This window comes from Capronia epimyces (assembly GCF_000585565.1).
Source record: "Capronia epimyces CBS 606.96 chromosome Unknown aczIQ-supercont1.1, whole genome shotgun sequence".
Lineage (NCBI taxonomy): Eukaryota > Fungi > Ascomycota > Eurotiomycetes > Chaetothyriales > Herpotrichiellaceae > Capronia > Capronia epimyces.
In genome coordinates this window covers 3166785-3192498 of record NW_006912904.1, presented here as the reverse complement: position 1 = coordinate 3192498, position 25714 = coordinate 3166785, and the positions used below count along the sequence as shown (strand labels likewise).

The 25714-nt window shown below is 54.0% G+C and overlaps 10 protein-coding genes across 10 annotated transcripts; 7 read left to right on the top strand and 3 right to left on the bottom strand.

The window, feature by feature from the left end:
• Positions 1-419: 419 nt before the first annotated feature.
• On the bottom strand, positions 420-1025 carry A1O3_01168 (uncharacterized protein; the record flags this gene model as incomplete). Its single annotated transcript, XM_007731316.1, has 1 exon — positions 420-1025. One exon carries the CDS (start codon positions 1023-1025, stop codon positions 420-422), a length of 606 nt encoding a protein of 201 aa, XP_007729506.1.
• A 3004-nt stretch (positions 1026-4029) lies between these two features.
• A1O3_01167 (uncharacterized protein) lies at positions 4030-5719 on the top strand (the record flags this gene model as incomplete). The annotated part of the gene is made up of 2 exons (XM_007731315.1): positions 4030-4066; positions 4134-5719. The coding sequence occupies 2 exons, from the start codon at positions 4030-4032 to the stop codon at positions 5717-5719; spliced, it is 1623 nt and encodes a 540-aa protein (XP_007729505.1).
• A 395-nt stretch (positions 5720-6114) lies between these two features.
• On the bottom strand, positions 6115-8935 carry A1O3_01166 (uncharacterized protein; the record flags this gene model as incomplete). Its single annotated transcript, XM_007731314.1, has 7 exons — positions 6115-6499; positions 7124-7537; positions 7834-7873; positions 7947-7963; positions 8083-8471; positions 8562-8731; positions 8821-8935. 7 exons carry the CDS (start codon positions 8933-8935, stop codon positions 6115-6117), a joined length of 1530 nt encoding a protein of 509 aa, XP_007729504.1.
• A 1418-nt stretch (positions 8936-10353) lies between these two features.
• On the top strand, positions 10354-11680 carry A1O3_01165 (uncharacterized protein; the record flags this gene model as incomplete). Its single annotated transcript, XM_007731313.1, has 3 exons — positions 10354-10794; positions 10950-11271; positions 11469-11680. 3 exons carry the CDS (start codon positions 10354-10356, stop codon positions 11678-11680), a joined length of 975 nt encoding a protein of 324 aa, XP_007729503.1.
• A 1088-nt stretch (positions 11681-12768) lies between these two features.
• A1O3_01164 (uncharacterized protein) lies at positions 12769-14885 on the top strand (the record flags this gene model as incomplete). Its single annotated transcript, XM_007731312.1, has 2 exons — positions 12769-12777; positions 12882-14885. 2 exons carry the CDS (start codon positions 12769-12771, stop codon positions 14883-14885), a joined length of 2013 nt encoding a protein of 670 aa, XP_007729502.1.
• Positions 14886-15648: 763 nt separating this feature from the next.
• Positions 15649-16164, bottom strand: A1O3_01163 (uncharacterized protein; the record flags this gene model as incomplete). Its single annotated transcript, XM_007731311.1, has 3 exons — positions 15649-15693; positions 15764-16018; positions 16072-16164. 3 exons carry the CDS (start codon positions 16162-16164, stop codon positions 15649-15651), a joined length of 393 nt encoding a protein of 130 aa, XP_007729501.1.
• Positions 16165-16735: 571 nt separating this feature from the next.
• A1O3_01162 (uncharacterized protein) lies at positions 16736-18651 on the top strand (the record flags this gene model as incomplete). Its single annotated transcript, XM_007731310.1, has 3 exons — positions 16736-17658; positions 17711-17819; positions 17869-18651. 3 exons carry the CDS (start codon positions 16736-16738, stop codon positions 18649-18651), a joined length of 1815 nt encoding a protein of 604 aa, XP_007729500.1.
• Positions 18652-19228: 577 nt separating this feature from the next.
• On the top strand, positions 19229-21584 carry A1O3_01161 (histone-lysine N-methyltransferase ASH1L; the record flags this gene model as incomplete). The annotated part of the gene is made up of 2 exons (XM_007731309.1): positions 19229-20722; positions 20778-21584. The coding sequence occupies 2 exons, from the start codon at positions 19229-19231 to the stop codon at positions 21582-21584; spliced, it is 2301 nt and encodes a 766-aa protein (XP_007729499.1).
• A 387-nt stretch (positions 21585-21971) lies between these two features.
• Positions 21972-23300, top strand: A1O3_01160 (hippurate hydrolase; the record flags this gene model as incomplete). The annotated part of the gene is made up of 1 exon (XM_007731308.1): positions 21972-23300. One exon carries the CDS (start codon positions 21972-21974, stop codon positions 23298-23300), a length of 1329 nt encoding a protein of 442 aa, XP_007729498.1.
• Positions 23301-24229: 929 nt separating this feature from the next.
• Positions 24230-24991, top strand: A1O3_01159 (uncharacterized protein; the record flags this gene model as incomplete). The annotated part of the gene is made up of 1 exon (XM_007731307.1): positions 24230-24991. One exon carries the CDS (start codon positions 24230-24232, stop codon positions 24989-24991), a length of 762 nt encoding a protein of 253 aa, XP_007729497.1.
• Between the last annotated feature and the right edge of the window lie 723 nt (positions 24992-25714).

The following is a 25714-nucleotide window of genomic DNA, read 5'->3' as shown; positions in this document are numbered from 1 at the left end:
GTAAGCCTAGACGGTCGCCTCGTACAGCACCACGGCTATCTTCACACCGGTCTAGTCAAGTCAGCTGCCCTTTCTCAGTAGAGTCGGGCCTGGTAAGCACTTGTCCCTGAACTCGGTTCAGCTCAGGCCAACCTGGCTGGTCGGGACCTTTCCTTTCCTTGCCTCCGCCAGCGTTGGATGGTTTCCCTGCCAGTGCCGATTGTCTCGTATTTCACTAGTCCAGCACCTGGATGGCCGCTGAATATCCATTTCAATCTCAAGCAAATCAAATCAGAATAAATCAACACTGGGCTTTCATCACACCTTCTACCTCCCACCGCACACCTCTCACCGCACGAAGACTTGCAAAGATTCACACCCCTCACGAATAATTGCAAAGATTCACACAGCGTACGAAGACTTGCCAACATTCACACCCCTCACGAATAATTGCAATGCTTGACGTCGTCAATGTCAAGAAGCGTAGTCGGCACCAGCAAGCTCGACGCAGCCACTCCGAGCGTCACGTTCTTCAGGCCCCTGAAAGTGCTGGGCAGCGTGGCCAGGACCATATGCGAGCCGAGCAGATCCGGCGGAGCATACGAGAAAGTGGCTTCCGGGATCTGTTGGTCGCTTATGTCGAATCCCGTGACGGAGATGGCGCAGCCTACAGGCACGCCGGGAGCCTGCGGGTTTGCTTGGAACTGGCCACAGCCGAAGGAGAAGGAAGTCAGGTCGAAGGAGGTGGAGGGAGAGGCGATGATGGACCCGTAGGGAGTGAGGGAAAGAGTGCCGAGTCGGATGAGGTCCGTGCTGAGAGCTGCGGTCGCGTCATTGGCGCCTGATGAGGGATAGACGCCGTTGGTGTAGCCTGTGACGAGGCTTGCCGTCTGTGACACGATGAGAGGTTTGAGGATGTTGAGTGTTGGATCGGATTGGGGGCAAGGAGAAGAACAAAGTAGATGTTTGAGGATGTCGAGAGTGTTGCAGAGGATTTGGGGAGAAGGACAGAGTAGATGAATATTCATTCTTAAGGCAGCGAGCATGCTTGGGCAAGAACAAGGTAAAGAAGGACAGAGTAGAGGAATATTCATTCTTAAGGCAGCGAGCATGCCTGGGCAGAAACAAGGTAAAGATCGGATAGGAGGCATCACTCACACTCAGATCCCAGCCCGTGTATGTAACTCCATTGTACGTGCCGATTGCGCTTATCATAGGGTCCAAGGCGACGCCGAGGTCATCGAACTGTGAGAGATGCAGATATATGTTAGCGTGTCCGTGTCCATGTCCGTCTCGGCTTGGAGTGCTGAAGCATCAGTACAGCCATAGCTATAGCCATAGCCATAGCTACAGCCACATCCACAGCCATGTTCAGTCATGTTCAGTGTCAGTGATGGCCCACGCACATTGTCTGTATATGCCTCGCAGCGAGGTGCCTTCGCCGCTATAGCTGGCATGGCCATGGAAGCAGCCAGTGCCAATAGAACGGCGAGGCGAGAGCACATGATGTGATGTCTCTGGAGAGTGATGTCTCTGGAGAGTGGAGTCTCTGGAGAGTGATGTCTCTGGAGAGTGTCTGTTTCTCTGAAAGGACGAGCGATGAGAACGAGGAAGAAGACACAGTGAGGAGGACGAGGGGTGGAAAGTGAGTGAGTTGACGTAAAGAATGAAGCACAAAGATATGTATTTCAGACGTGGAGATAGATTTCTTGAAAGCTCTGGGCTGTAGGTAGGCTCTGAAGACAGGTCCTGAGGGAGGCCGTGGCAGATATAGATATGTCCGTGCACTCCGAGCACTAAGTTTGCCAACTTATATATATTTCTGGCCCTGCATGCCATGTCACACCAATGTCCCTTGCATTCATGAGGATCAAGCCATGGCGCCGCATCGCCATGGTACCCTCCAGACCGAATCCGAAACCATGATTGTAAATCGAGCTGATTGTGTGGATCATGAAAGAAAAGGGGCTTAGGCTCACCTCAGATTGAACTGGTCTCCTTCCTGTCGGCTGCATCACAGTCGGGGCGTAGACCGGGGAGAGGGCAATGAACTCGCAATCAGGAACCAGGAAAAGGGAATGAACTCGCCACCATGAACCCGAAAAGGGGATGAACGCGCAACCGGGAATCACGAAAAGGGATGAACTCGTAACCCAAGAATCAGGAAGGGAGTCCCAGTATAGGGGTTCCCCGAACGAAACGAGCGACAGTGTTACTGGTCGAGCCCGACTCCCCTGAGTAGTGGGCCACAAGATGGAAGATGGAGGCGCATTGAGTAACCCTTCACGCAGGGGCGGCGACGATCGGCCCCTTTTTCAGACAGAATTGCTGTGAGAAGAGGTACAGTGTAGGACTGAATTGCCATGAGAAGAGGGACAGTGTAGGACTGAACGACAAAAATGCCATAATCACGAGTGGGGTCTCGCGAATCTCGATCATCTCAGGTATCTGGCTGGCGCCATCTGTGCTGGTCCCGAAGGACAGGTTCGGGCATCAGACGAATGATCGGTGGTCAGTGGTCAGTACTCCGTAGTCCCTAGAGCCCGTGGTGTCAGTCTTCTTGCTCAGTCGCACGCGTGACGTTCTGCCTTGAATCCACAAGGGTCATACGGGAAGAAGTTTCGTCTGTATCTCGTCTCAGGCGTGTCTCTTCATGTCCCTTCAAGTTGGGCATTGACATGAGCAGAATTAAAGCAATCAATGGACACCCGTGTCTTGGTGATTCTGTGGGAAGGGACCAGGTGGTGCGAGAGCGAGGAGCGACATAGGTGGGAGGTAGTAGTAGGAGTAAGAGTTCTATACTCCATACCATAGCGATCCATAGCGGTCCATACCAGGATCTCTAGACGGGTTTTTTCCGGTATATAGAGATTTCCGTAAAATTACGGTAAAAAGTTAGTATACGGTAAATTCTAAAATATCGTAAACTCCGGTTAACTACGGCTATTACTAAAGAGGTTTAGCTTTATTAAAAAAAAACTATAATATTAATTTAATTACTAGAAAATCTCGGAGAATTAATTATATAATACTATAGTAATACTATAGTTTACTAATAATGGATAGATTTTAAATTAAAAAATATAAACTAATCTTTTATAATACTACTATATGCTAACTTTAGTACTAACTTAAGGGTACAGAGAACCGGACTGCTCAGGCAGTACGATCTCTGTAACATCGAGGAGAATTGGCAGGAGCCAGCGGAGCCTGAACCCGAAAGCGACAATGAGGAGAGACTTCGTGGTTGAGGGAGAGGGTGAGAGGGCTAGGAGGTGTCTAGTCGTGGCTAGCTGAAGCCATCTGAACCCAGGCAGCTGGCGATAGTGGTGAAGATGGTCAACTTTGATAGACTGAGTCTATAGAAGCTGGTTGGCTAGGGTCCTAGTTAATCAGGAAGAGGAGGAATCGTAAGGGATTTCCAGTGGAAGCTGGCGTCTACGTGGGACCTTAAATGTGACCCGAAGGACGTTAAACGAGACTAAATAAATAAATAAGTACTAACTTAAGATATATTAGTAAGTACTACTAAGTCTTAGGTTCGATCTATCTTCGAGTCGAGAGTCTTTTTTTTATCTTAGAAATTTAGTTACGTAATATATTATCTAGAGTTTACCGTAAATCTCGGATTTAACGTTATTTATATATTATCGTAAATCTTTTATAACCGCTCTTTTCCCGAACGAGGAACTTTACTATAATAGTTACGTTACTATAAGTTTACCGCTAAATTCCCGTAAAATTCGGACCAGGTAGGCCGCTATGGTACAAATGCCGTGTCACATTAGCGGTCCAAGGCAAAAAGCCACGCCGCTTTAACAGACGGCCACTAAGCTGCCATCACGTGATGGTGATCCAGAACAGCCAATGAAATGTAACGAAACAAATGCCTGTCCTCCGTCATCCTCCCTCTTCCCTTTTACTCTGTAGACTCGAGAGGTGATGAACCACGCATCCCGTACACATAACAACCTGTGTGTCTACGTGTATGGGTATCGTTGATATTGCACAAGAGTCGCATCTGGTGACCAGACCAGACCAGCCTCGAAAATGGTGATGGATGCGTTTGAAAGATTGCGCCCAGTCGGTATAGTGACCCGGCCATTGGAGTTCCTCCTGCCACCGCGACCTCCACCTCACTGAGACTCCTGCAGGCAGACTGGAGCGTTACTCGACAGCTCGCCATGACTTGCGATTCTATCTGAATGCGGCCGTGACCGCCTCATACACCCTTCCGGACAGGTGCTCTCCACCGCTGCCGCTGAAGCACTACATCTACGAAGCCTGCAGGACTGTGGTGGGACTACATCCCATCTTGTCAGCCATCCCTGTCGACGAACACACCCCTCACCCGCAGTTCGTGCGTCTGCCAGAGATCAATCTTGACCGATGTGTATCCTTTCACGAACGGCGGCCCGTCGTGCTTGAACCGGATCCGTCCGTCGATGCTACTGCTGCTTCCACTTCCCTGGGCTGGGATGCCCGTGGGGACACAGGCACAGGCACAGGCACAGACACAGACACAGACACAGATCTGGACGAGCTTCTGACCACCCAGCACAACATGGCCTTCGCACCCCCGCATCCCTTCTGGCGCCTCTGCGTGTTGACGGATGCCGCACGACCGCACTGTTTCACCGCGGCTTTTGTGTTCCACCATGCCATTGGCGACGGGACGTCCGGCATGGCCTTTCACAGGGCCTTCCACCAGGCATTATCACAAGCTGTGTCTGTATCTCCCGTCTCCGACCAGACTGGGACTGGGACGGGGACGGGGACGGGGCCGGCGACCGCCACAGCGATCATTCCGTCACCTTCAACCGCTCTGCTCCCCAGCGTGGAGGCGCTCCATGCGATGCCTATCTCGATCATACATCTGGTCACCATCCTATTCAAGGAGAAAGTGTGGTCTCGCCGCGACCCAGGCCTGTGGACAGGCTCCAAGATTAGTGTCCCGCTTGACAACCGAGTCCGCCACATCGCGTTTGCTCCGTCGACCACCCGCGGCTTCATAGATGCCTGTCGCACACATGGGACGACCGTCACTGCTGCACTGCAGACCCTCGTGGCCGGGGTCCTATTTTCTCACCTTCCCGCCCACACCTTTACCGCGCTGAAATGTGCCGGAGCCATTTCGATGCGTCGCTGGCTCCCAGGGATCATCGACGACAATTCCATGGGTGTCTTCGTCCAGGATCTCTCCGAGGACTACTCCCGTGCGGACTTTCAAACCGGCCGTTTGCCCTGGGCCGAAGCGAAAAGGTCCCGAGATACGATTACGCACGTGTTGAGCTTGGAGGGGAGAAACGCCGGGCCGAATCTCCTACGCTATGTCAATGACTATCAGCAAGAGCTGTTTCTGTCCAAGGTCGGAAAGGAACGACAGTCGAGCTTCGAAGTGTCCAATCTGGGAGCTTTTCGGCGGACGACGCAGAGCAAGACTCTTGAGAGCTCCAGGTCTCAGTCTGGGTCTGGGTCCGGCACCGATGTCGAGATCGGCCGAATGGTCTTCACGCAGAGCGCCAATGTCGCCGGGAGCGCATTCGAGGTCTCGGTCGTGTCGGGCGAGGACGGGTGTTTGGCTCTGGGCTTCTCCTGGCAGAAAGGGGTGGTCGAGGCCGGGTTGATGGACGAGGTGATCAACGGTGTCCAAGAGGAGGTGATTGATGTGGCGGTCAACGGTGTCGAAGAGGAGGTGATACGTGTGGGGGGGTCGACAGGTCCAGATCCTGAGCCGTAGTCCGGTGACACAAAGTACAGTATGATAATAATTGATAATGATATGTGTGTGTACATACTCAGGTACGGCGTAGGTATACGAGGTCCAGGCACGACGTGTTAGGTACTGTAAGTGTAGCATTTGATGCCTCCTTCTTCCCATGAGATATCAAGATCAGATGATACCTGGGTTCTTAATTCTAATTCTATTCATTCTAAGCAGAGAGGTGTCGGGTAGTGTCGGACGCTCCTGAGTCCGGCCTGAGAACAGAAACAGACATCAATAAACAAACCCAATTACTCAAGTACTCGGTAAGGTATATACATAATACAATATTATGGAGAGGATGGTATAGTATCTACTTGAGGGTGGAGGGTGGAGAGAGAGTGTGTGTGTGTATATGTGTATATATCAGCTCACAACTTCTCCTCCTCCACCACCTCACTCTCACTCTGACGTATAACAGTCATGTTCTCCAATTCGGCAGCCAAGATCGTCTTCTTCGGGCCCTGGAACCACGACCTGGCGCCCAGACCGAAGGGGAACAACCATCCCACCAGGCTGATGAGGGTGACGGCGCCGATGCAGATCGGGGCGTAGTTGAGCGTCTGGGCCGTGACCGGGTACAGTTGCGGCAGGAGCAGGACGGGGAACAGGAACAGGATGTACAGGGCGGCGAAGAGGCCCATGACCGGACTGGCGCGGCCGAGGTTCCATTTGGCGGGCACGAAGGTCTTGCGGCCGATGGTGTAGCGGGCCACGATGGGGATGAAGTAGGAAAAGTTGGCGGCGATGGTGCCTCTAGTAGCCTGGTTAGTTTTTATTCATTCGGCCTCAGTCTGGGGTTCTGCGTTGAAAGGGAAGCTTGGGTAATAGTAGGGGCAGGGGGTAGTAGTAGTAGGAGCTTTTGCGTCGAAAGGGATGCTTGGGCGGCAAAAGTAGGGGCAGTAGGGGAATTAGTGAGAGTAGTAGGAGTAGTAGGGGCAGTAGGGGCAGTAGGGGGAGTAGGGGGAGGACAACAGAAACAGTAACAGTAGGGTAATAGTCAGAGTAACAACAGCGATAACAGTAGTGGTGCTAGTAGGAGTAACAGTAGGAGTAGGGGCAGCAGGGGTAGTAGTAGGGGTAGGAGCAGCAGGGGCAGCAGTAGGAGTAGAGACAACAGGGGTAACAGTAGTGGTAGTAGTAGGAGTAGGAATAGGAGTAGAGACAGCAGGAATAACAATAGGGGTAACAGGTAACAGTAGGGTATAGGGGAACAGTAGGAGTAGAGGCAGTAGGGGCAGTGAGGGTAGGGGTAGTAGGGATAGTAAGGGCAGCAGGGGCAGTAGATGTCGAGGCAGCAGGGTAACAGTAGGAATAACAATAGGGGCAGCAGGGTAATAGTAGGAGTATGGCAACAACAGCAGGGCAATAAAGACTCACGTCGCTGTAATGGCTGTAAATGCCACAGTAGACCCTATCACCGCAGTAGTAATGGCAATACTGAGAAAAGCCACCAAGAACCCCGCGTTGGCAGGCATCTTGTTCCGGTTCAGACGGCGGAAGTACTTGGACCCCGGGAGCACGCCGTCGCGCGAGATGGCAAACACGACGCGCTGACAGCTGAGGATGTTGGCGGCCGCCACACAGGTCGAGTCGATGAACAGCAACACCAGCACCGCCACCGCCCCGTTCTCGCCGATGATTTGCACCAGATACTCGGCAAAGTTGTTGTTGTAGGCCGCCGACAGGATCCCATCGACGTCCTGGATGCAGAAGAGCACGATGATCAGGGTGGGGACTGAGATGGCCCATGAGGATAGGGTCGATAGCCACATTCCGCGCGCCACGACGATACTGGTTAAAGTCAAGTCAGCAAACTCGATCTTCTGTCCCGCCAGGGTGGGTGTGGACTGTATACATGGAGGATAGGGCATCGGTGTGTACACGGAGTGTAGAGTAGCGGATGGGGATGGGGTGAGGATTAGGGGTGAGGATTGGGTTGAACATGAGGGATCAGGATTAGGGGTGAACATTAGGGATCAGGATAGGGATCAGGATAGTCAGGATAGGGGTCAGGATAGTCAGGATAGGGATCAGGATAGGGATCAGGATAGAGACCGGCTTGAAGAGGGCGTGGGGATCTAACATACCTCGCGCTCTGGGTCTCCTCGGCAAGATGCACACAACCGTCTGCAAGATTAAAAATGAACCGTCAGTAAACAAGCTCCCCGTCGGTCGGTGTCGTGCGTCAACAGTCACTTACCAAAGCCATAAAATACCCTGTGGTGGTGGCTTGATGTCAGCGAGGGTCCTGTCATGCCATCTACATCCAGCCTAAACCAGAACAGAAGGCGAAGGTCCTGTTATGCCAAACCAGAAGAAGGGAGGAATAGACTTACCATGCGCTGAACAAAACCGCAATGGTCCACACATATGCATCGGACGCCTGTTTCTTGTCGCCGGTGTTGATGCCGTTGGTGAAGCTGTTGAAGACAAAGTCGGCGGATTGGAACTTCCCGGCCTTGACCGGGAGCCAGATGACATAGCAGAAGAAAAGGGTCGAGGCACTGAGCACGGCGAAGCGAAGATACCAGCGCAAGACCTTGTGCGAGATGATGTTGGGAGCCAAGGCGAGCAAGGTGCCAACCGCACTGATCAGCCACTCGAACCAGCCCTTGCGCAACAGCTCGACGTCGGGATACTTGATCTGAACGGCCGAGAGGAGGAAGTTGGTCGAGTTCTGGGCCACGCTCGGCACGGAGCACAGCCAGCCGCTGAAGTTCCACCACTGTAGAGAGATGCGGTCAGGGTCAGGGTAAGGGTTAGGGTTAGGAATGTCGACGTCGGTGAGAGAAAGGGAAGAGGGAAGAGCACTTACCGCAGTCATCCAGGCCAGGAATGGTCCCCATTTCTCGCCGCCGAGCCGGTACGACCAGAAGTAAATGCCCCCGGCCGTCGGGTAGGCGGCGGCAATCTCGGCCATGACAAAGGCGACGTTCAGGGCCATGACCCCGACCAGAATCCAGTGGGTAAAAGCCGGAGTAGGACCTGTGGCATTCGAGGTTAGGCTTTAGAACCGAACGAAGCAGAAAAGGGTGTGGAAAGAAGTAGAAAAACAAAACAAATGAAGAACACACCTCCCGTATACAAGACCCATCCCAGTAGCCCGGCGATACCAGACACGAAATTCATGGCGGTAAAGACTGAAGCCCAGTTCTCGAAGATGCCCAGGTTCCGAAAGAATTCTGCCATGGCCAACGCCGTCCGGTCAGTCGAGGTCGAGATGTAGTCCGAAGACCAGATCCTGCGCACCTTGCTTGTATCCCAGCGTGGCCAACTGAAACTCATCTTGAGTCACTTGTCTCTCTTTGCCGTCGCCGACCTGAGCCGGTGCAATGGCCGCGCCGTTCTTCAGCTCGATCTGGTCTGTCATTCTGCAGGGCGACTGTAGACGTGATACCAAAGGGAGGGAAGAATCAGAGAGATGGTCACAGGTCACAGGTCACTGGCACGTCCAAAAATAAGGACTGTCTGGGCAAAACGTCGAAGGTTTCCTTCTAGAAGGCTAGAGTAGGAGGAGGCTGGCCAATACCTTCTATATATCACGACTACGCAGTACTGCCGTCGATACTACTGGTACTACTACTGGCTAGATACAAAGACCACTCTGTAGAGCAATTATTGTCGCAGGCGAGTCTTCAGTCTGGACATGAACAGAGATTCACCATCACGGACCTGGTTGACGCCATTTGCGCCGGTACTACGGTTCGCAGACCATCTGAGTGGTGGGGCGAAGACAGAGGACTAGCCCTTCTCTCACCGGAGTCACCACTCACCACGCACCACGAATTACCCTTTGCGGTCATTGTTGTAAGCGGACAATGCTCCATTCTTCCCAACTTTCAAGCAGGAGTCAGGGGATTTCAGCGATAGCAATAGCGGCGACGACATCCCGCTCCAGTATCTCGTCATTCCAACCGGGCGGGGAGTATCCACTTTTCCGCCGGCCTCCTGTCCTCCTGTCCAATCAGATCGTGAATAAACCTGTATTCTAGTCCGGTCGAGGCCTGTCCGGGTCTAGCCCACGTGGACATCCATCTTAACGGGGATTCGCAAACTCTCAGAAATGGTGTGATCCCCCCTATACCTGGTATGGACTATGGACTTATCTACTAGTAGTAGTAGTATCAGAGGTATCAGAGATGCTGCTGGTGACCTCTACAGCGGACTCCGTACACTGCAGACCACACTATAGAAAAGACCTTTTCTTTGCCCGGCGGAAGCGTGTATTCCACCAGTGCCAGTGAGTGGGCACAAGCTGAGTCGGACTACCTTGCAATACCATCCAGAGGCCAGTGGCCAGTGTCACCAGTCATGTCAAGCCACCACCGTCTCTAGTCCAGTCCACTTTCGCCGAGAGGACGGATAGTCGGGACATGGGACATATACAAAAGCTTGGAATAATCTTATCTGGACATTCCCAAGCCTGGAGAGTTGTCTTGATCTATATCACTCACTAATTTGTACAGGATCGTTATCTGGCTTGCCTACCTGGCATTTATCCTTGTTCTTGTCCTTGTGTCCATGTGTTGTTTGACTAAGTAATTGTCCTTCTTGCCGCCACCCTCACTCTCACTGTCACCACTCGACTCTCTTTGTTGCTCTCCAAAATGCCATCTGCCACCACCACCACCACCACCACCAAATACCCTCCCGGGACCCAGCGCGTCTCGGTGGACACGCCGGTCGAAGACATCATCTGGCTGCTGAAGCGCGACGGCGGCGTGGCCATCAACAAATTCCTCGACGTGGAGACCGTCGAACAATGTAACCGGGAGATCGCGCCTCGTCTGGACGCCGACAAGCCCTGGACCGGCACGTTTTTCCCCGGTGAGACGCGAAGGGCCAACGCCATGAACCGCTGGGCGCCCACATACACCAAAACACAAGTCATGAACCCCATCTACCAAGCTGTGGTGCGGCACTTTTTGACCACCACCAATTCCTTCTACTGGGGGAAGACGAAGAAGACTTCGGTGTCGTTGCCGCAGTTCAGCGCCGCAACTGGCATACAGATCGGGCCTGGTGCCCCGGACCAAGAGATCCATCGGGTGAGTGTGCTTGGTCTTCTCATAGAGCTTGAAGGGGGTTTTCTGAGGGGGAGGCTCTTGGGGGGTTCTTGTTCTTGTTCTTGTTCTTGTTCTTGTTCTTTGTTCATTTGCAGTTGCAGTAACAGCAACCAAGGCTGACTTGACTTCCCTACTAGGACGACTACATTCACCATAAAGTACACGACGAGATTTCCGAATGGGTCGATGAACGAGACTTGAATAGCCGAGAGACCGCGGTCGGACTGTTCGTCGCCGGCACCAAGGCCACCAAAGCCAACGGGGCCACGCGCTACATTCCCGGCTCTCACCTGTGGGGAAACGACCATGAGCCGATCGAGGAGGAGGAGAAGCTGTTCTACGCCGAACTGGACGTCGGCGATGCTTTTCTCATGCTGGGTTCGTGTTACCACGGCGGCTCGGCCAACACCACCACGGATGAGTGGCGGTTGGTATATGCGACCTTTTGTACGCGAGGATGTAAGTTGTTTGTGAGCGGTCTTTTTTGCTTTTCATTGCCCTTTTGCACCCGAGGCTGTGAGTTCTTTTGTATTGTCTTGCATTGCCCTTCTGCCTTGTATGAAAGAATATACCAAAAACCAAACCCACTCGAGCCAAGCAGAGTCTACTACGTAGATATCAAAGATATCAGATACTAATGCTGACTGACCACTCAGTCCTTCGACAAGAGGAGAACCAATACCTCGTGATCCCCGAGGACGAGCTGAAAGAAAAACACGACCGCAAAACCCAACGGCTGCTCGGCTGGGCTATCTCCGAACCGTACTTGGGCTGGGTCGATTTCGAAGATCCCCTCAAGAGGCTGTACCCTGAGGAGTTCCAGCAGGGTCCAGCCGATTTAGCTGCCGGGTTGAACAGGGATGATTGAGGGGGTACTTACGATTAGTACACTATAGGATCACCAACAGATGTTCTATCTATCCCATCCCATCCCATCCTACTCTATTCTATACTGTGGCTAGCTAGCTAGCTGAATTGAGATGATTCAATGTCTGCTCGATTAGTTAGGTCAGGTCAGGTCAGGCCAGGTTGACCCAGTAAAAAGTCAGGTCAGGTTGGTTGGGGTGTCGTCCTCATCTTCGTCTTCTTTCTTCTTATCGTTCGGTCGGTCTTCAATCGTCGTCGGCTTCCCAAAGTATACAACTACGTAGTGTAACTATACCTGTATTGCTTGGCTACTCCACTATAGATAAGAGGAAGAGGGATTAGCCTTTCGTTATCGTTTCAGCCACTCAGAACATGTACGGAGTACTACCACTACCAATACTACACTGTACGTCCAGTCAAATACAAATAGAGCCTACTACTGCACTGCTGCTGTACGTAGGAAATCTGGTAATCCACGACGAGGTCATAGGTAGTTGCGACCCTTCGGCCCTTCCCGACCCCGACCCCGACTTCCGATTTCTCACCTTACAGGGTCTAAGGCCAGTCAGTTTCTACTCTGACTGACTGATACGATAAGAGGGGAGAAGGGAGGAGAGGGCAAAGAGTACACTAGGCAGGGCAAAGAGTACATTCGGACTTTTAGATCAAACCTATTCATTCCTTTCATTGTCCCTACCACCATACCGTATTGTAGGACTACTGTAGGTCAATAGGTAAAGTACAGGACAGGGCAGGACAGGACAGGACAGGACCTATTGGCACTCACCTCAACTCGACTCAACTAGATTCATTCGGTCCTTGATCCCTCAATTCGCTGGTTGATCGACAAACCCGGTATCAGGAAACCCAACTCACTCAACTGGACTCGACTCATAACGGAAAACCCAGCTGACTAGACTCGACTCATAAGAAATCCCATCAAGTCAGAAGTCAAAAGCCCAAAGCCCAAAGCCCAAAGCCGTCGCCGTCTAGTACAAGGACGAAACCGGTGTGAGAGAGGCGTATTGCTTTTCCAGAAGACCACAAAAGAAGCAAAACCTAGACCAACACCAACGAAGAACAAGAGACATGGCCGAGGTGAGTTGGCACCGAATTGTATTGCATTGCATTACATTGCATCAATGGCATTCCTCTGCCTGCGTGAAAACCGCTGTGCTATGCTGAGCTGAAAGCAACATCAGACCATTTCTATTGTCGAGGCGACCATCGACCAGCTCCAGGCCGCCCTGGCTTCCGGCCAGACCAACAGCGTCGAGCTGACGGCGAGACATCTCATCCGCATAGCCAAGTTCGACCGCCGAGGCCCGCGACTCAATGCGCTCCCCATCATCAACCAGCAGGCCCTGGACGACGCGCAGGCGGCAGACGAGCGTCGAGCGGGCCAACAGGCAACTGGCAGCCTCGAAGGCATTCCGTGCACCATCAAGGACAGCTACAAGATCAAAGGCCTGACCGTGGCCTCGGGCGCCCCGGCGTTCCAGTCGCTGGTGGCCACCACGGATGCATTCACCGTCGAGCAGATCAAAGCCGCCGGCGCCGTCATCCTGGCCAAGTCCAACATGCCGCCCATGGCCGCCGGGGGCATGCAACGGGGCGTCTATGGCCGAGCCGAAAGCCCCTACAACCAGGACTATCTTACCGCGGCGTTCGCGTCCGGATCGTCCAATGGCTCGGCAACCGCCACCGCCGCCAGCTTCGGCGTCTTCGGCATGGGCGAGGAGACCATCTCGTCGGGAAGGTCGCCGGCCTCCAACAACGGCCTGGTCGCATACACTCCTTCGCGCGGACTCATTTCCATCCGTGGGAACTGGCCGTTGTTCCCGACTTGTGACACCGTCGTCCCCCACACGAGGACCGTCACAGACATGTTCCGACTGCTGGACGTCATCGTCAAACATGACGGAATCAAAGCCGGTGATTTCTGGAGGGCCCAGCCCTTTGTTGCCCTCCCCTCAGTCGACGCCGTCCGACCCAAATCTTACCAAGAGCTGCAGGACGCTAACGCCTTGGCCGGGAAGCGGATCGGGGTGCCGAAAATGTACATTGGGAAGCAGGACCCCGACGCTCTGCCCGTCCATGTCAGCCCGGCAGTGGTCAAGTTGTGGGAGAAGTCGAGGGCCACGCTCGAATCTCTGGGAGCCACGGTGGAAGAAGTCGAGTTTCCTCTGGTCAAGAACTTTGAGCGAGGCACCAAGCATGACCCCTCGCAAGGGCCTTATTTCACCCCGCTGGCCAAAAGTGACATTGACATGTGTCAATTGATGGCCTATGCCTGGGATGATTTTCTGGTCGATAATGCCGCCTCACCAAGTACCCTCGCAGATGTTGATCCGGCTAACATCTTCCCACAGCCGCCGGGCAGCTTGAAGGATAGGTATGGAGATGATGACCCTTTGGCACAGCATGCTGCTGTCGTGGCGCAAATCACAAACGGCCGCATTGGCACTTACGACATCCCGGGTCTTGAAGATGCCTTGAAGTCGCTCGAGGCTCGTCGGAAATCTGATTTTGAACTGTGGCTCGATCAGAAGAAGCTGGATGCTGTGGTTTGGCCGTGTGCCGGGGATGTCGGCCGTGCCGACGCTGACGTGAATGAAGATTCGGCGCGAGACGCCTGGCGCAACGGAGTCTTGTATTCGAATGGAAACTGCGTGATTCGCCAGTGTGGCGTTCCGACAGTCAATGTGACCATGGGCGTCATGGAAGACACCCGCATGCCTGTCAATTTGACCTTCGCCACAAAGGCATACCAGGACAACGATATTCTGAAATATGCCTACGCGTTCGAAGCCGCGTCCAAAGCTAGAATCCCGCCGCCGCGGACGCCTCAACTCGAGACCGACAACATTTCCCTCAAGCCGGTAGGCTCCGTCGGCAAGGAGCCTCCGGTTCTCACTGCCCAGGTAACGAGCCTAGGAGAGCAAGGGGCAGAAATTCTCGCCATCTCGGGCTCTCTGGAGTGTGATCGTTCCGGTGGATTAGATGCCCTGGGGGTATACGTTGATGGCGAACCGGTCGACGACATCAGCATTCAAGGCTCAAAGTGGTCAGCCCAGGTCGTGAGGCCTTCCAGTGTCAAACTTCGGCCGAAGGAAAAGGCCGTTCCAGCTCTCAACAAGGCCATGATAGTGGTGCTGGCGTCCGCCAACAACAGCAGGTCCGCAGCACAACTTCTTTTTGCGTAGATCTTCCTATGCGTAGATCTTCCTATGTTGATGCTGGGAATGTTGTGGTAACGAGCTCCCGGTTGGGGATGACGCTCGCATTTGTGAGTAACCAAACAAGATAGAATTTCGGTCGGAAGGGAAGTGGCACAGGGACTGAGGTTTTCGGGGGTTCAAATGCCTTTGAAGTGCTGCCGTTTTCATGTACAGTCTCTTTGAAAAGCAAACAAACAGTTGAAATGCCAGTGTAACGGCCGGAGAGCGGCCCCTGGAATTGAATCACAGGAAAGAGGCCTCCACTTACCATGATTTTATATCCGATTTTATGCCTCACACACAACACAACCACTCGATCCTCTGTGATATGGGCTGATTCCTAGGAGGATGCTTGACAAAAGTCATGGTGTTGAGCGCGTTGCCCAAGCTCTCTCAGACGACAAAAAGCAATCAAGGCCCGTCCTCTAGCTGCTGATCAGTTAGTGATTCTCGTTGGGTTTCGCGGTCCCAATTTTCACTGCAACGCAGACAACAAGTCACATATTTTGCGGCTTGCAACGCCATGCCTGCACATTCCCCTCATGCAGAGAACTGCCAACACAATTGTCAAGTCGTCTCGAAAATTTCCGTTTCCAGGTTTTTGTAAATGCTTAATTGGTATCGGCGCATGATGTACTTCCTCCCTTCCGAATATGTACAACTCTGAGAGATGGCATCCCCTTCCAGTCACCGCTCCTCTACCACTTCACGTGTTAAAAATGCTTCACAGCCTCGTCCGATGCATTGATCAATAGCCTTCCTTTCCCCACTTGTTCAACTTGTCATGTACTGCCTAGATTGGCTGTTAGCTAGGGCTCGCAGCCTCACAAGAGACAGGATTGAATCGGAGCGGAGCGGCGGACCTTGGGTAGCGTGACGTTCGGGACGATAACTGTGTTCAATGCACTGGGAGCATTCTTAGGAGTTTGGCTTCGATCTCCCTTCGGGTGGTATTGGTATTTGAAGTGTTTCGATTCGTCGTCGTCTCCATGGGCGACTTGCCAGGGCATGGAGCTCTCGGCAACCGAAACGTCAGCTTCCGAGGTTGCGGAGGTAGGCTTGCGGCCAAAGTAGAACCCTGCGAGACCAAAGGCACCGCACATGACGGCGCCGAGAATCTACTCATGCGTCAGTCAATCCGTGCTCCGTTCAGCTCCAGGGAAGACCGTACGTAGAGCTCGGGGTCCCGTTTGGCGCCCTTCTTCAATGGCTCCTTGGTTGCCGGAGCGGCTGCTCGACGAGCGAGGGTAGCGACGAAAGCCATTTCAAAAGTGCTGGATGAAGCGGTAGTGAACGAGGAGTGGTTGCTGTCGAGGTTGCTGGGAGTTCAACTGGTGGCCGGTGGTGGTGTGAGAGAACCAAACTTCCCTCATGGTCAACCAACTGCGGTGGGTCCGCTTGAGAGCTATGGACATCTGAAGCTTGGCCTGCACACGTGACTATACTACACGTGACACTTCTGCGCACGTGACATCGAATTTCCCGGCGTGTTCCTGGCGCGACCCCTAAAGCACGGATACTCCGTACATCATACAATGGTGCTGCCATGCCCTTCATGCTGATCGCAGCCTCACTTCTCAACCCCAACCCACGCTTCACCAGAGCATGGCCGATCCCTTCGTTCAAGGCGAAAAATGTACCTGACATCACAAGAACCCCATTGAAATACTAGTACCGAGTACCCTCGACCCAACTTCCACCTCACGCTTGTGAATCCTTTTTCACGTTCCCCAGCTTCAGCGGCGACCCCTGTGCTACACATACGATATGCACCTGATGTCGCACTCGTGACGTTGTCTGGTCGCTCTGAATAACAATTGAAATCCTTGCGACAAATGGCTGGCAGGCCTACGACGGCGCGAAGCGAGATTTCCTCGGCCATTTCAGAAGATGGATACGGTTCAAGACCGCAGTCTGGGGCGACCACTCTCCCTTCATTGCCAAATCCCCCAAGCTCACAACATGGATACACTCATTTACGAGGCATAACCCAACCGACGAATCGCTCCGTGCGGAGTAATCCTGCACCGTCAAGTACCGCTGGCTCCAGCAGGCCCCAAAGCCCTGCTAGTCAGGTTAGCCGCACTCATGTTCCCTCATTGACTGCGCACGGCTTCTTCAAGCCAATGAGTTCCCAAAGATTGCAGGCACAGCGGCTGAGAAGACCATTGGGTACAAAGACTATGCAGCCTCCGACACCCATTCCGGATGGTGAAGGGGATGATGATACCCGCAGCATGGTGTCTAGTAGACAGGGTCCTTTTCACGCAATGCCCAAGAGCCATCGCCCCGCGCCGTCCATCACCACCGAATATACTCAGTCAGAGATTCCCGAAACTGTCGATACGCCATTCCCAGACTACGCTTCCCATAATGACGCTGAGAGCCAGCCTGTCAACGAGCCTGAAGTTCAGAAAGCTCAGAGACCTTCTCGACTCAATCTAGCCGGGACTCACAGAGCTGGAGATGCGCCTCAGAGGTCGCCGCTCTCATTTCGTTCGGGACTGAGTCTAGGGAGTAAACATCGACTGGGCCCTGGCCATCAACCTCTCTCTTCAAACACCACGTCTCCACGCTATCCTCCAGAGTCCAACGCCCAGATCGCAACAAAGAGTGCTTTGGGTAAAAACCACGAGTATTTTGAGGGGAATACAATCTTCTGGCTGGGCGGCCGGATCCAAAATGCCAGGGATCGTCCTATCAACATCGCGACTGGTGTCTTGTTGGTTCTTCCGGCAGTTTTGTTCTTTGTGTTTTCGTGAGTTGCCTAGGGGAAGCATTGCTCAGAGACCCGACTAATCGTTGTACAGGGCATCGTGGCTGTGGCACCACGTCTCACCAGCGATCCCTATCATTTTCGCTTATGTCTTTTTCCTTTGTTTGTCTTCTTTCGTTCACGCTTCGCTTGTTGACCCGGGGGTAAGTAAACAGCAGTCTCCAACGTTTGAGCCAGACTAATAGTATGCAGATATTCCCTCGAAACATCCATCCCTTTCCACCTGAGGACAATGACGATCCCCTGGCCGTCGGTCCGCCTACCAATGACTGGGTTATGGTGCGGCTCGCGACCTCGCAGACAGCTGCCATGGATGTTCCGGTGAAGTACTGCAAGACGTGCAACATTTGGCGGCCGCCACGTTGTTATCATTGTCGAGTGTGTGATAACTGTGTCGAAACTCTCGATCATCATTGCGTCTGGCTCAACAATTGCGTGGGGAGACGCAACTACCGCTACTTTTTCACCTTCGTCGGCACCGGGACGATTTTGGCTCTCTTGCTGGCGTTTGCTTGTTTGGGTCAAGTCATCGCCTACCACCACCAGAGACACGTCTCCTTTTCCACCGCGGTAGACAAGAACCGCGTTCCATTTGCCATGTTCATCTACGGGCTGTTGGCGTTTCCATATCCATTCGCGCTGTGGATGTATCACTTGTTGCTGATTGGCAAGGGCGAGACAACTAGAGAGTATCTCGCATCTCGGAGATTTCCAAAGGGCGAAAGACACCGACCTTTCACTCAGGGCAACTTCATCAAGAACTGGATCGCCGTGCTAGCTCGACCGAAGCCCCCGACCTACCTCCATTTCAAGAAGAGATACGAAGCGGGCGATCAACGTTTCGGCACCAGGAGGGGCCGTCGGCAGGCCACTCTGACGGCAGAAGCACAAAAGGGGGGACTGGAGATGAAGCCGGTCCAGGGCGCCCCGAAGTCGTTTGAAGGGCCGACGGGACAGAAGATTCCAAAGAAGTAGGCGAGAAGAGTGAGGACATATTGTACGAGTAATAGGATGGATGGAGGGGCAAGAGGGAGCCAATAGATAATACTGTATATATATCAGCAAGGCGTAAGGAATTCTGAATCAAATTCAGGACTTGCAGGGGTTTCATTGCCCCTATCAGCCAATGCGAGATACAGAGTAAGGAGTACGGAGCACACGATAAGCAGTCTAGGGGTCAGGCACTCTGACCAGGCCGGCGTCAGTGTGGAACGAGTTGCCCGGTGGGCGTTTGAAATGTTGTTGTCTTGGGTCAGTCTGTGGCCTGTCCGCAGCGAAGGATCATATTGGCTGTGGTAGAATGGAGACATACATAATCCCCAGGCCCGTCTCGCAATCTCCAGCCTTCAGCCTCCAGCCACCAGCCTCCTCAACCACTGCCTCTTGATCAGCCCGCTGCAATACACAACACGCGTCTTGCAGCAAACTGCTTTGTTCCGGGCAGCGTGCCTTCTTGTTTCGGCGTGTTGCACGTCTCAGGTGCAGGTGCACGACGCGTCTGTTGTCTCCCATCTCTCCTCCGCAGTCCACGACTGCACGAAATCCTCCCAGGATGCCCCTCCGACAATCCCTCTTGAGTTTCTACAGGGCTCACACCTCGAAAGGCGAGAGCGTGACTCAACCCCCTCCGCTGCCCAGGGCCCGACCGACGTTGACCCGGCCAGCCAGCCCTACACTGTCCGATACACTGTCCGACAGCGATCCAGACACCATCGTGGTGTTGTCGTACCCGCTGACCCAACTGCCTACGCCGTCGGAAAGCTCCCTGGACGTGTCAATACAAGATGCCCGGGCCGTGAGTATGAAGCAAGTCCCCAAAGGCAGAGCACGACGCGTCAGTCGGCGTCTGACCCGCAACGAAAGCCAGAACGGGCTCATTGAAGACGTGGGGGACGAAAGCGCCAAAAGCAGAACTGTCAGTGGCGAAACTCTGGTCAACATCGATAATGCAAGCCAGTCGACCTTGGTGAAAGAAGGTATTGCTGCTTTGGATCTCACCTGGAACATGACCCAGCTGTTTGCGCAGGAAGACAAGGCCACGGACGCTCTACAGGCTGATGTTTATGATGGACTAAAGCTACAGGAGGAAAAGGCCGCCGCCAAAAAAGCAAAGATGGAAGAAAATAGCCGGCAATGGGAAGAACGACGCAAGGCGGCGGAGAAACAAGCTAGCCGTAGATCCTCGCGGATTCCAGGGCTTGACAAGGCGGGAGAAATTGTGTCCAACATTGCGAACAGTGTGCTTGGAAAGAGGAAAGAGAGGGCACCAGAGACGACGAGTGGATCGAGGAAGAGTATGGGCAGCATCGCGTCCTCTTCTCTTCGCGAGCCTGCCCTGAAGAAGCGACGCGTCAGCGAGGGGGCCACGCCCTCCTTCGAGGAGCCCGCCCAGAAGGAAGCACCCCGGCAACGACAGAAGAAATGGCTGTCATCGGGACTGTATGCCGGCCAGTCTAGGGCATTTGAAGGGCGACTCAGCGAAAGCAAGAACAGACGGAAGAGCGCCGACACGGCTCAGACTGTGGGGGAGAATAAGACGCTGCCACTGCCCATGTATGCGGGAGAACGGTTGTTGCAGCAAGGCCGGGATTTCAAATTGCCCTTTGACATTTTCTCTCCCCTGCCGGCCGGTCAACCCAAACCGGACGAGTGGAGAAAGGTCAACAAGAACGTGTTTGTCGGCGATGCCGCACAGGCGTGGCGAGTGTCGAAGTACGAAGAGCAATCAAGCTGCATGTGCAGGCCCGAGACGGGGTGCGATCACAACTGCATGAATCGCTGTATGTTCTACGAGTGTGACGAACGCAACTGCAACCTCACGGCAGACCAATGTGGAAACCGACAGTTCGAAGTGCTTCGCCAGCGGGCCAAAAAGGGCGGCAAATATAACGTCGGCGTCGAAGTGATCAAGACGGTGGACCGAGGGCACGGCGTTCGAAGCAACCGAACGTTCGACCCCAACCAGATCATCGTGGAATACACAGGAGAAATCATCACTCAGGAAGAATGCGAACGCCGAATGAAGACCATGTACAAGGACAACGAGGTAAGTCCCCGGGAAGACCGACGAGGGCGTGGGTTGGCTGACTGATGGTGTACAGTGCTACTATCTCATGCTATTCGACCAGAACATGATCATCGACGCCACGCGCGGGTCGATTGCACGATTCGTCAACCACTCGTGTGATCCCAATTGCCGCATGGAGAAATGGACGGTCAATGGCAAACCTCGCATGGCCCTGTTCGCCGGGGACCGCGGGATCATGACGGGAGAAGAACTCACCTATGATTACAACTTCGACCCGTACTCTCAGAAGAACGTGCAGGTCTGTCGCTGTGGCGCCTGGAACTGCCGCGGCGTTTTGGGCCCGCGACCCAAAGAGGAGGCCAAGAAGAGCGCGGGCTCTAAATTGGCCGGGGCCAAGAGAAAGATTGCGGAGGTGATCGAGGAGGGCGCCCACCGACTCAGTAAAAAAGCCAAGCTGGCCCCGAAAGCGAAGGTGTACAGGTCGGCCAGCAGCATCGGCAGCCCGGCCAAGGTGCGCAAGATCAAGGTGATGAAGAAGGCGGTGCTTCGGAAGCAGGGCAGCACTCCGTTGGTCGGCCTCACTCGGCAGCCATCGAAGCTCAGGAAGCTGGTGGCCGATGCGAAGAGCAAGGGCAAGAGCAGCAAACAGCGAATTGTGTCGACGACGTCTTCGACCGTCTTGATCGAGAAGGAGGATGGGCATGGGCATGGGACTGGGACAACAGCGACCAAGCCACTCAGCCGGTCGTCGAGTCTGCGAGACAAGGCGTCGAGCGTCAAGAGTCGGATGGTGAGAACGGTTCGAGGGGCCCAGAGCGGGCGGAGCCGAACTATTCGACCGATCATGGATGTGAATGGGATGGATGAAGAGGAATTATGAGGACTCGACGACATGAAGGGCTGAGGTTCAGGCTGTGATAGAAGGGGGGAGGTTGGAGGTCTGGCTATCGTTGTTTTGCTCGTTGGAACGGTGGTGGATGGGATGGGGACAGGAAACGGAGGCGATCATGATGTTGTTACGTATCTGCCAATCACCAATGCATGGCGCCATTTGCGTCAGTCAGCCCGGTGCCAGTGGAGGCGGACTTGTCCTTCAAATTGGAGACCAGCCCCGGCTACCAACATCAATCGATCTCGCATTCAAGTACAACGTCCTCAGATATCGCAACTGAAGTGTTTTGTTCTTATCGTCCTGTCTGTTGCAATTGTCTCGTCCATTATTGTTGAGTCAAACAGTCTCAGACTCTTCGCTAGCCACGTCTGCACCATGGCCGCTGCTACGTTGTCGTTATCGTCGCCGTCGCCGCGGTCGTCGTCGTGGATTTCTTCGATCCTCGACCAACACCGGCCTGCGTTGGGGCCGTACGAAGAACTGTACAGGCACTTGCACCAGCACGGGGAGCTGTCGACGCAGGAGAAAGAGACGGCGGCTCTGATGGCGTCGCAGCTTCGCAAGATTTCCGACTCGTTCGACATCCGCACCGGCATCGGCGGCCACGGGTTGGTCGCGATCCTGGACAACGGGCCCGGGACGACGATCCTGCTGCGGGCGGACATGGACGCGCTGCCGGTGCAGGAGAAGACGGGGCTGGAGTACGCGAGCACGAAGCGGATGCGCGACGACACGGACGGGCTGGAGAAGCCGGTGATGCACGCGTGCGGGCACGACTTCCACATGACGGCGCTGTTGGCGGCGGCGGAGACGCTGGTGTCGGCGCGTACGGCGTGGAGCGGGCGCATCGTGTTCCTGTTCCAACCGGCGGAAGAGCGCGGCAGCGGGGCGCAGGCGATGGTGGACGACGGGCTGTACGACGCGGGGCGGCACGCGTGTCCGATCCCGGACGTGGTGCTGGGCCAGCACGTCCTGCCCCTGCGAGCGGGCACGACGGCGACGCGGGCAGGGTCGCTGATGTCGGCTGCCGACAGCTTCCGCATCACCATCTACGGACGCGGCGGCCACGGGTCGATGCCGCACCGCACGATCGACCCCGTCGTGGTGGCCAGCCACGTCGTCGTGCGGCTGCAGACCATCGTGGCGCGCGAGGTCCCGCCCAGCGAGACGGCCGTCGTGACCGTCGGCGCCCTGCAGGCCGGCAGCGCCGAGAACGTGATCCCGGACGAGGCCGTGCTCAAGATCAACATCCGCACCGTCTCCGCCCTGTGGCGCGACCGCGTGCTCGCCGCCGTCCAGCGCATCGTGCGCGCCGAGTGTCTCGCCGCCAACTGTCCGCGCGACCCGTCCTTCGAGCCCACCTCGTCCTTCCCGCTGACCGTCAACCACGCCGCCGTCGCCCACTCCATCAACGATGCCTTCACCGCGTACTTCGGCGACGCTCACGATCCCAACGTCCCCAACGCCCTCGGCAGCGAGGACTTTGGTATCCTCGCCACCGCCGTCGACCGGCCCTATTGTTTCTGGTTCTTCGGCGGCGTCGACCAGGTCGCCTTTGATGAGGCCGTCGCACGGGGCGACGAGGCCACCATCCCCGTCAACCATAGTCCGTTCTTCGCGCCGGTCTTGCAGCCCACTTTGACTACGGGCATCAATGCCTTGGTGGTTGCTGCTCTTACCTACCTTGGGACGGGGGGGAGGTAGTGTCTGTCGGTTCTCAGACCTAGACGGCACAGAGCATCCGGCATACAGCATCGGCATACAGCATCCGGCATACAGCATCCGGCATACAATATCAAGCATACAGCATCAAGCAATAGTATCCAGTATCCAGTAACCTGTGACGATTATATACACCAAGTGGCTAATTCACGAGTGAATTACTTACTTCGTCCTTTTTGGCGGCTGTCGTGCTGTAACAGTTTGGGTCAACCGTGACAGCGTCTGTCAGGTTCTCAGACCTAGACGGTATGAAGAATCCGGCATATAGTGTCAAGCATACAGCACAGCATCTATAGATACGTATATATAAATGAAATGTGGTAGAAGATCTATCTAGATTCAAACGGAACGGCCCCTTTGTATCACCCACGCCCAGCCGTCTAAACACCTACTATCTATCTATATATATATACAGTACGTCTCTCTAAGGCAGGTGCCCTTAAATTCCCCCCCCCCCCCCTCATCCTCCACGGTTCTATTTGATTCAAATATTGCATCAGGTGACTTAGCCATCTGACACTCGGAATATAGTCTATCCGCGCCGAGTCTTGCTGCTGCCTAATTCAAGACTTTCTCTTATAGGTACCTCTTCTCTACCTAGGCAGACTTAGGGAAGATTTACTCGCTACAGCGTATTTGACAATTTCTCCACCATAACGCACCGGTCTGACTCTGGAGTATGACTCAGAAGCATACGGACGTAAGCTTGAAATTACCTAACCCAAGAGAGAACCAACTATGGGGTACTAGGTATATATAAATTCCAGACTCAGGAGGTAGGTTCATTTCATATAGTAGTCCCAACAAATATCTCTGTTCCTACTAGTAAACATACCTTCAGTCTGTTCCTACTAAACATACCTTCAATCTGTTCCTACTAAACATACCTTCCGTCTCTGTTCCTACAAAACATGCCTTCCGTCCTCATCTTCGGTGGTTCTGGCAAAGTGGCCAAGTTCATTACAGCAAGTCTAGTGAAGCAGGATTACAAAGTCTATTCTGTTATCAGACGAGAAGATCACGTCCCTGAACTTCGCGAACTGGGCGCCACACCCATCATTCAGTCGCTGGAAGACTCAACAGTAGCCGAACTGACGGCAACCATTCAAACCTCCACGCCCGACCTAGTCATCTTCGCCGCAGGAGCAGGCCTACGAGGATTCGAAGACCCCAACCTCAGCATCCTCGTCGACCGCGACACGGCCATCCGTGTCTTCGACGCCATGGCCGAAGCGAACGGCACCAAGCGCCTCATTACCATCTCAACCATCGATGCGAGAAATCGTGACAAGCCATCCCCCACCTGGTATAACGAAGAGGACCGGAAATCCAGTGACAAGCTATGGGGCGCGGTGCCTACATACGTGAAGGCCAAGTTCGAGGCCGACAAGGACCTCGTGGAGCAGAATTCGCGACGACGGCTGGATTATACCATTATTCGGCCCACCTGGTATGGGGACGATGAGCCGACGGGAAAGGTCAAGGCTGGATTCGCCGGCTTCTCTCCCAAAGTAAGCAGAAAGGACGTGGCGGATGTTTTCGTTGCTTGTATTGAGAACCCGGCCACCATCGGCTGTGTGTTTGAGGTCTCGGGCGGTGAAGTTCCTATTCATGAAGCCGTTCAACGTGTTGCTGAGGACAAGGTCAATACTTTTGGTGAGATGTACCGATAGATTTGTCTAGAAATCCGGTGGTCTTGGAAGATTTCTAGGTCTTAAGTAGTAGCAGTAGCACGAGTCAAGAATTCCGAGGTCTTGGGTAGCAGTAACACGAGTGAATCATGAGCAATCTACAGACCCTGAGGACTTAGTACTCACGCTCTTGATCCATTCCACCCTCTCGTAACAAATCAAAGTCGAGCGACGCTACCTTACCTACGTAGGTCTCGTAGATAGGTACTTGTATCCGTACTTTGAAGATACGGATACGTCGTTCCACGTATTATTAGACGCGGAGACTACTCGACTAAATCGTGCTAATCCGCCCGTTAGAGCCAATTATGACCATCTAGCAGGGAGCCTAAGGGCCCGGCTTTAATGGGCCGACCCGGCGCGGCACTATCCCGCCCAGACGCCACGCTAAGCAGGCTATTTCAGGTTGGCCCCCCACTGGCACGACCTTCAAGTATATGAAAAGAAGAGCAAATCAAACGGATCTCAGTTTTAAAGCATTCAAGAGATGGAAAGACTCCTCCTATTACGGCGGCATAAGAGCAAAGTAGACTGGATGAGAGTGGCGGCGTAAATGGACTTGTACAATGCCTCCTAATCTGTCAACACAAAGTAGTGCTCACTCAGACTGTGCTCGATCAACGCCCCGACCGCGCCTTGCAACACCCTTACAATCCTTATCGGGTGTGCGATGTGGTTTTTGTTTTCGTCTCCAGCGCTTTCAGA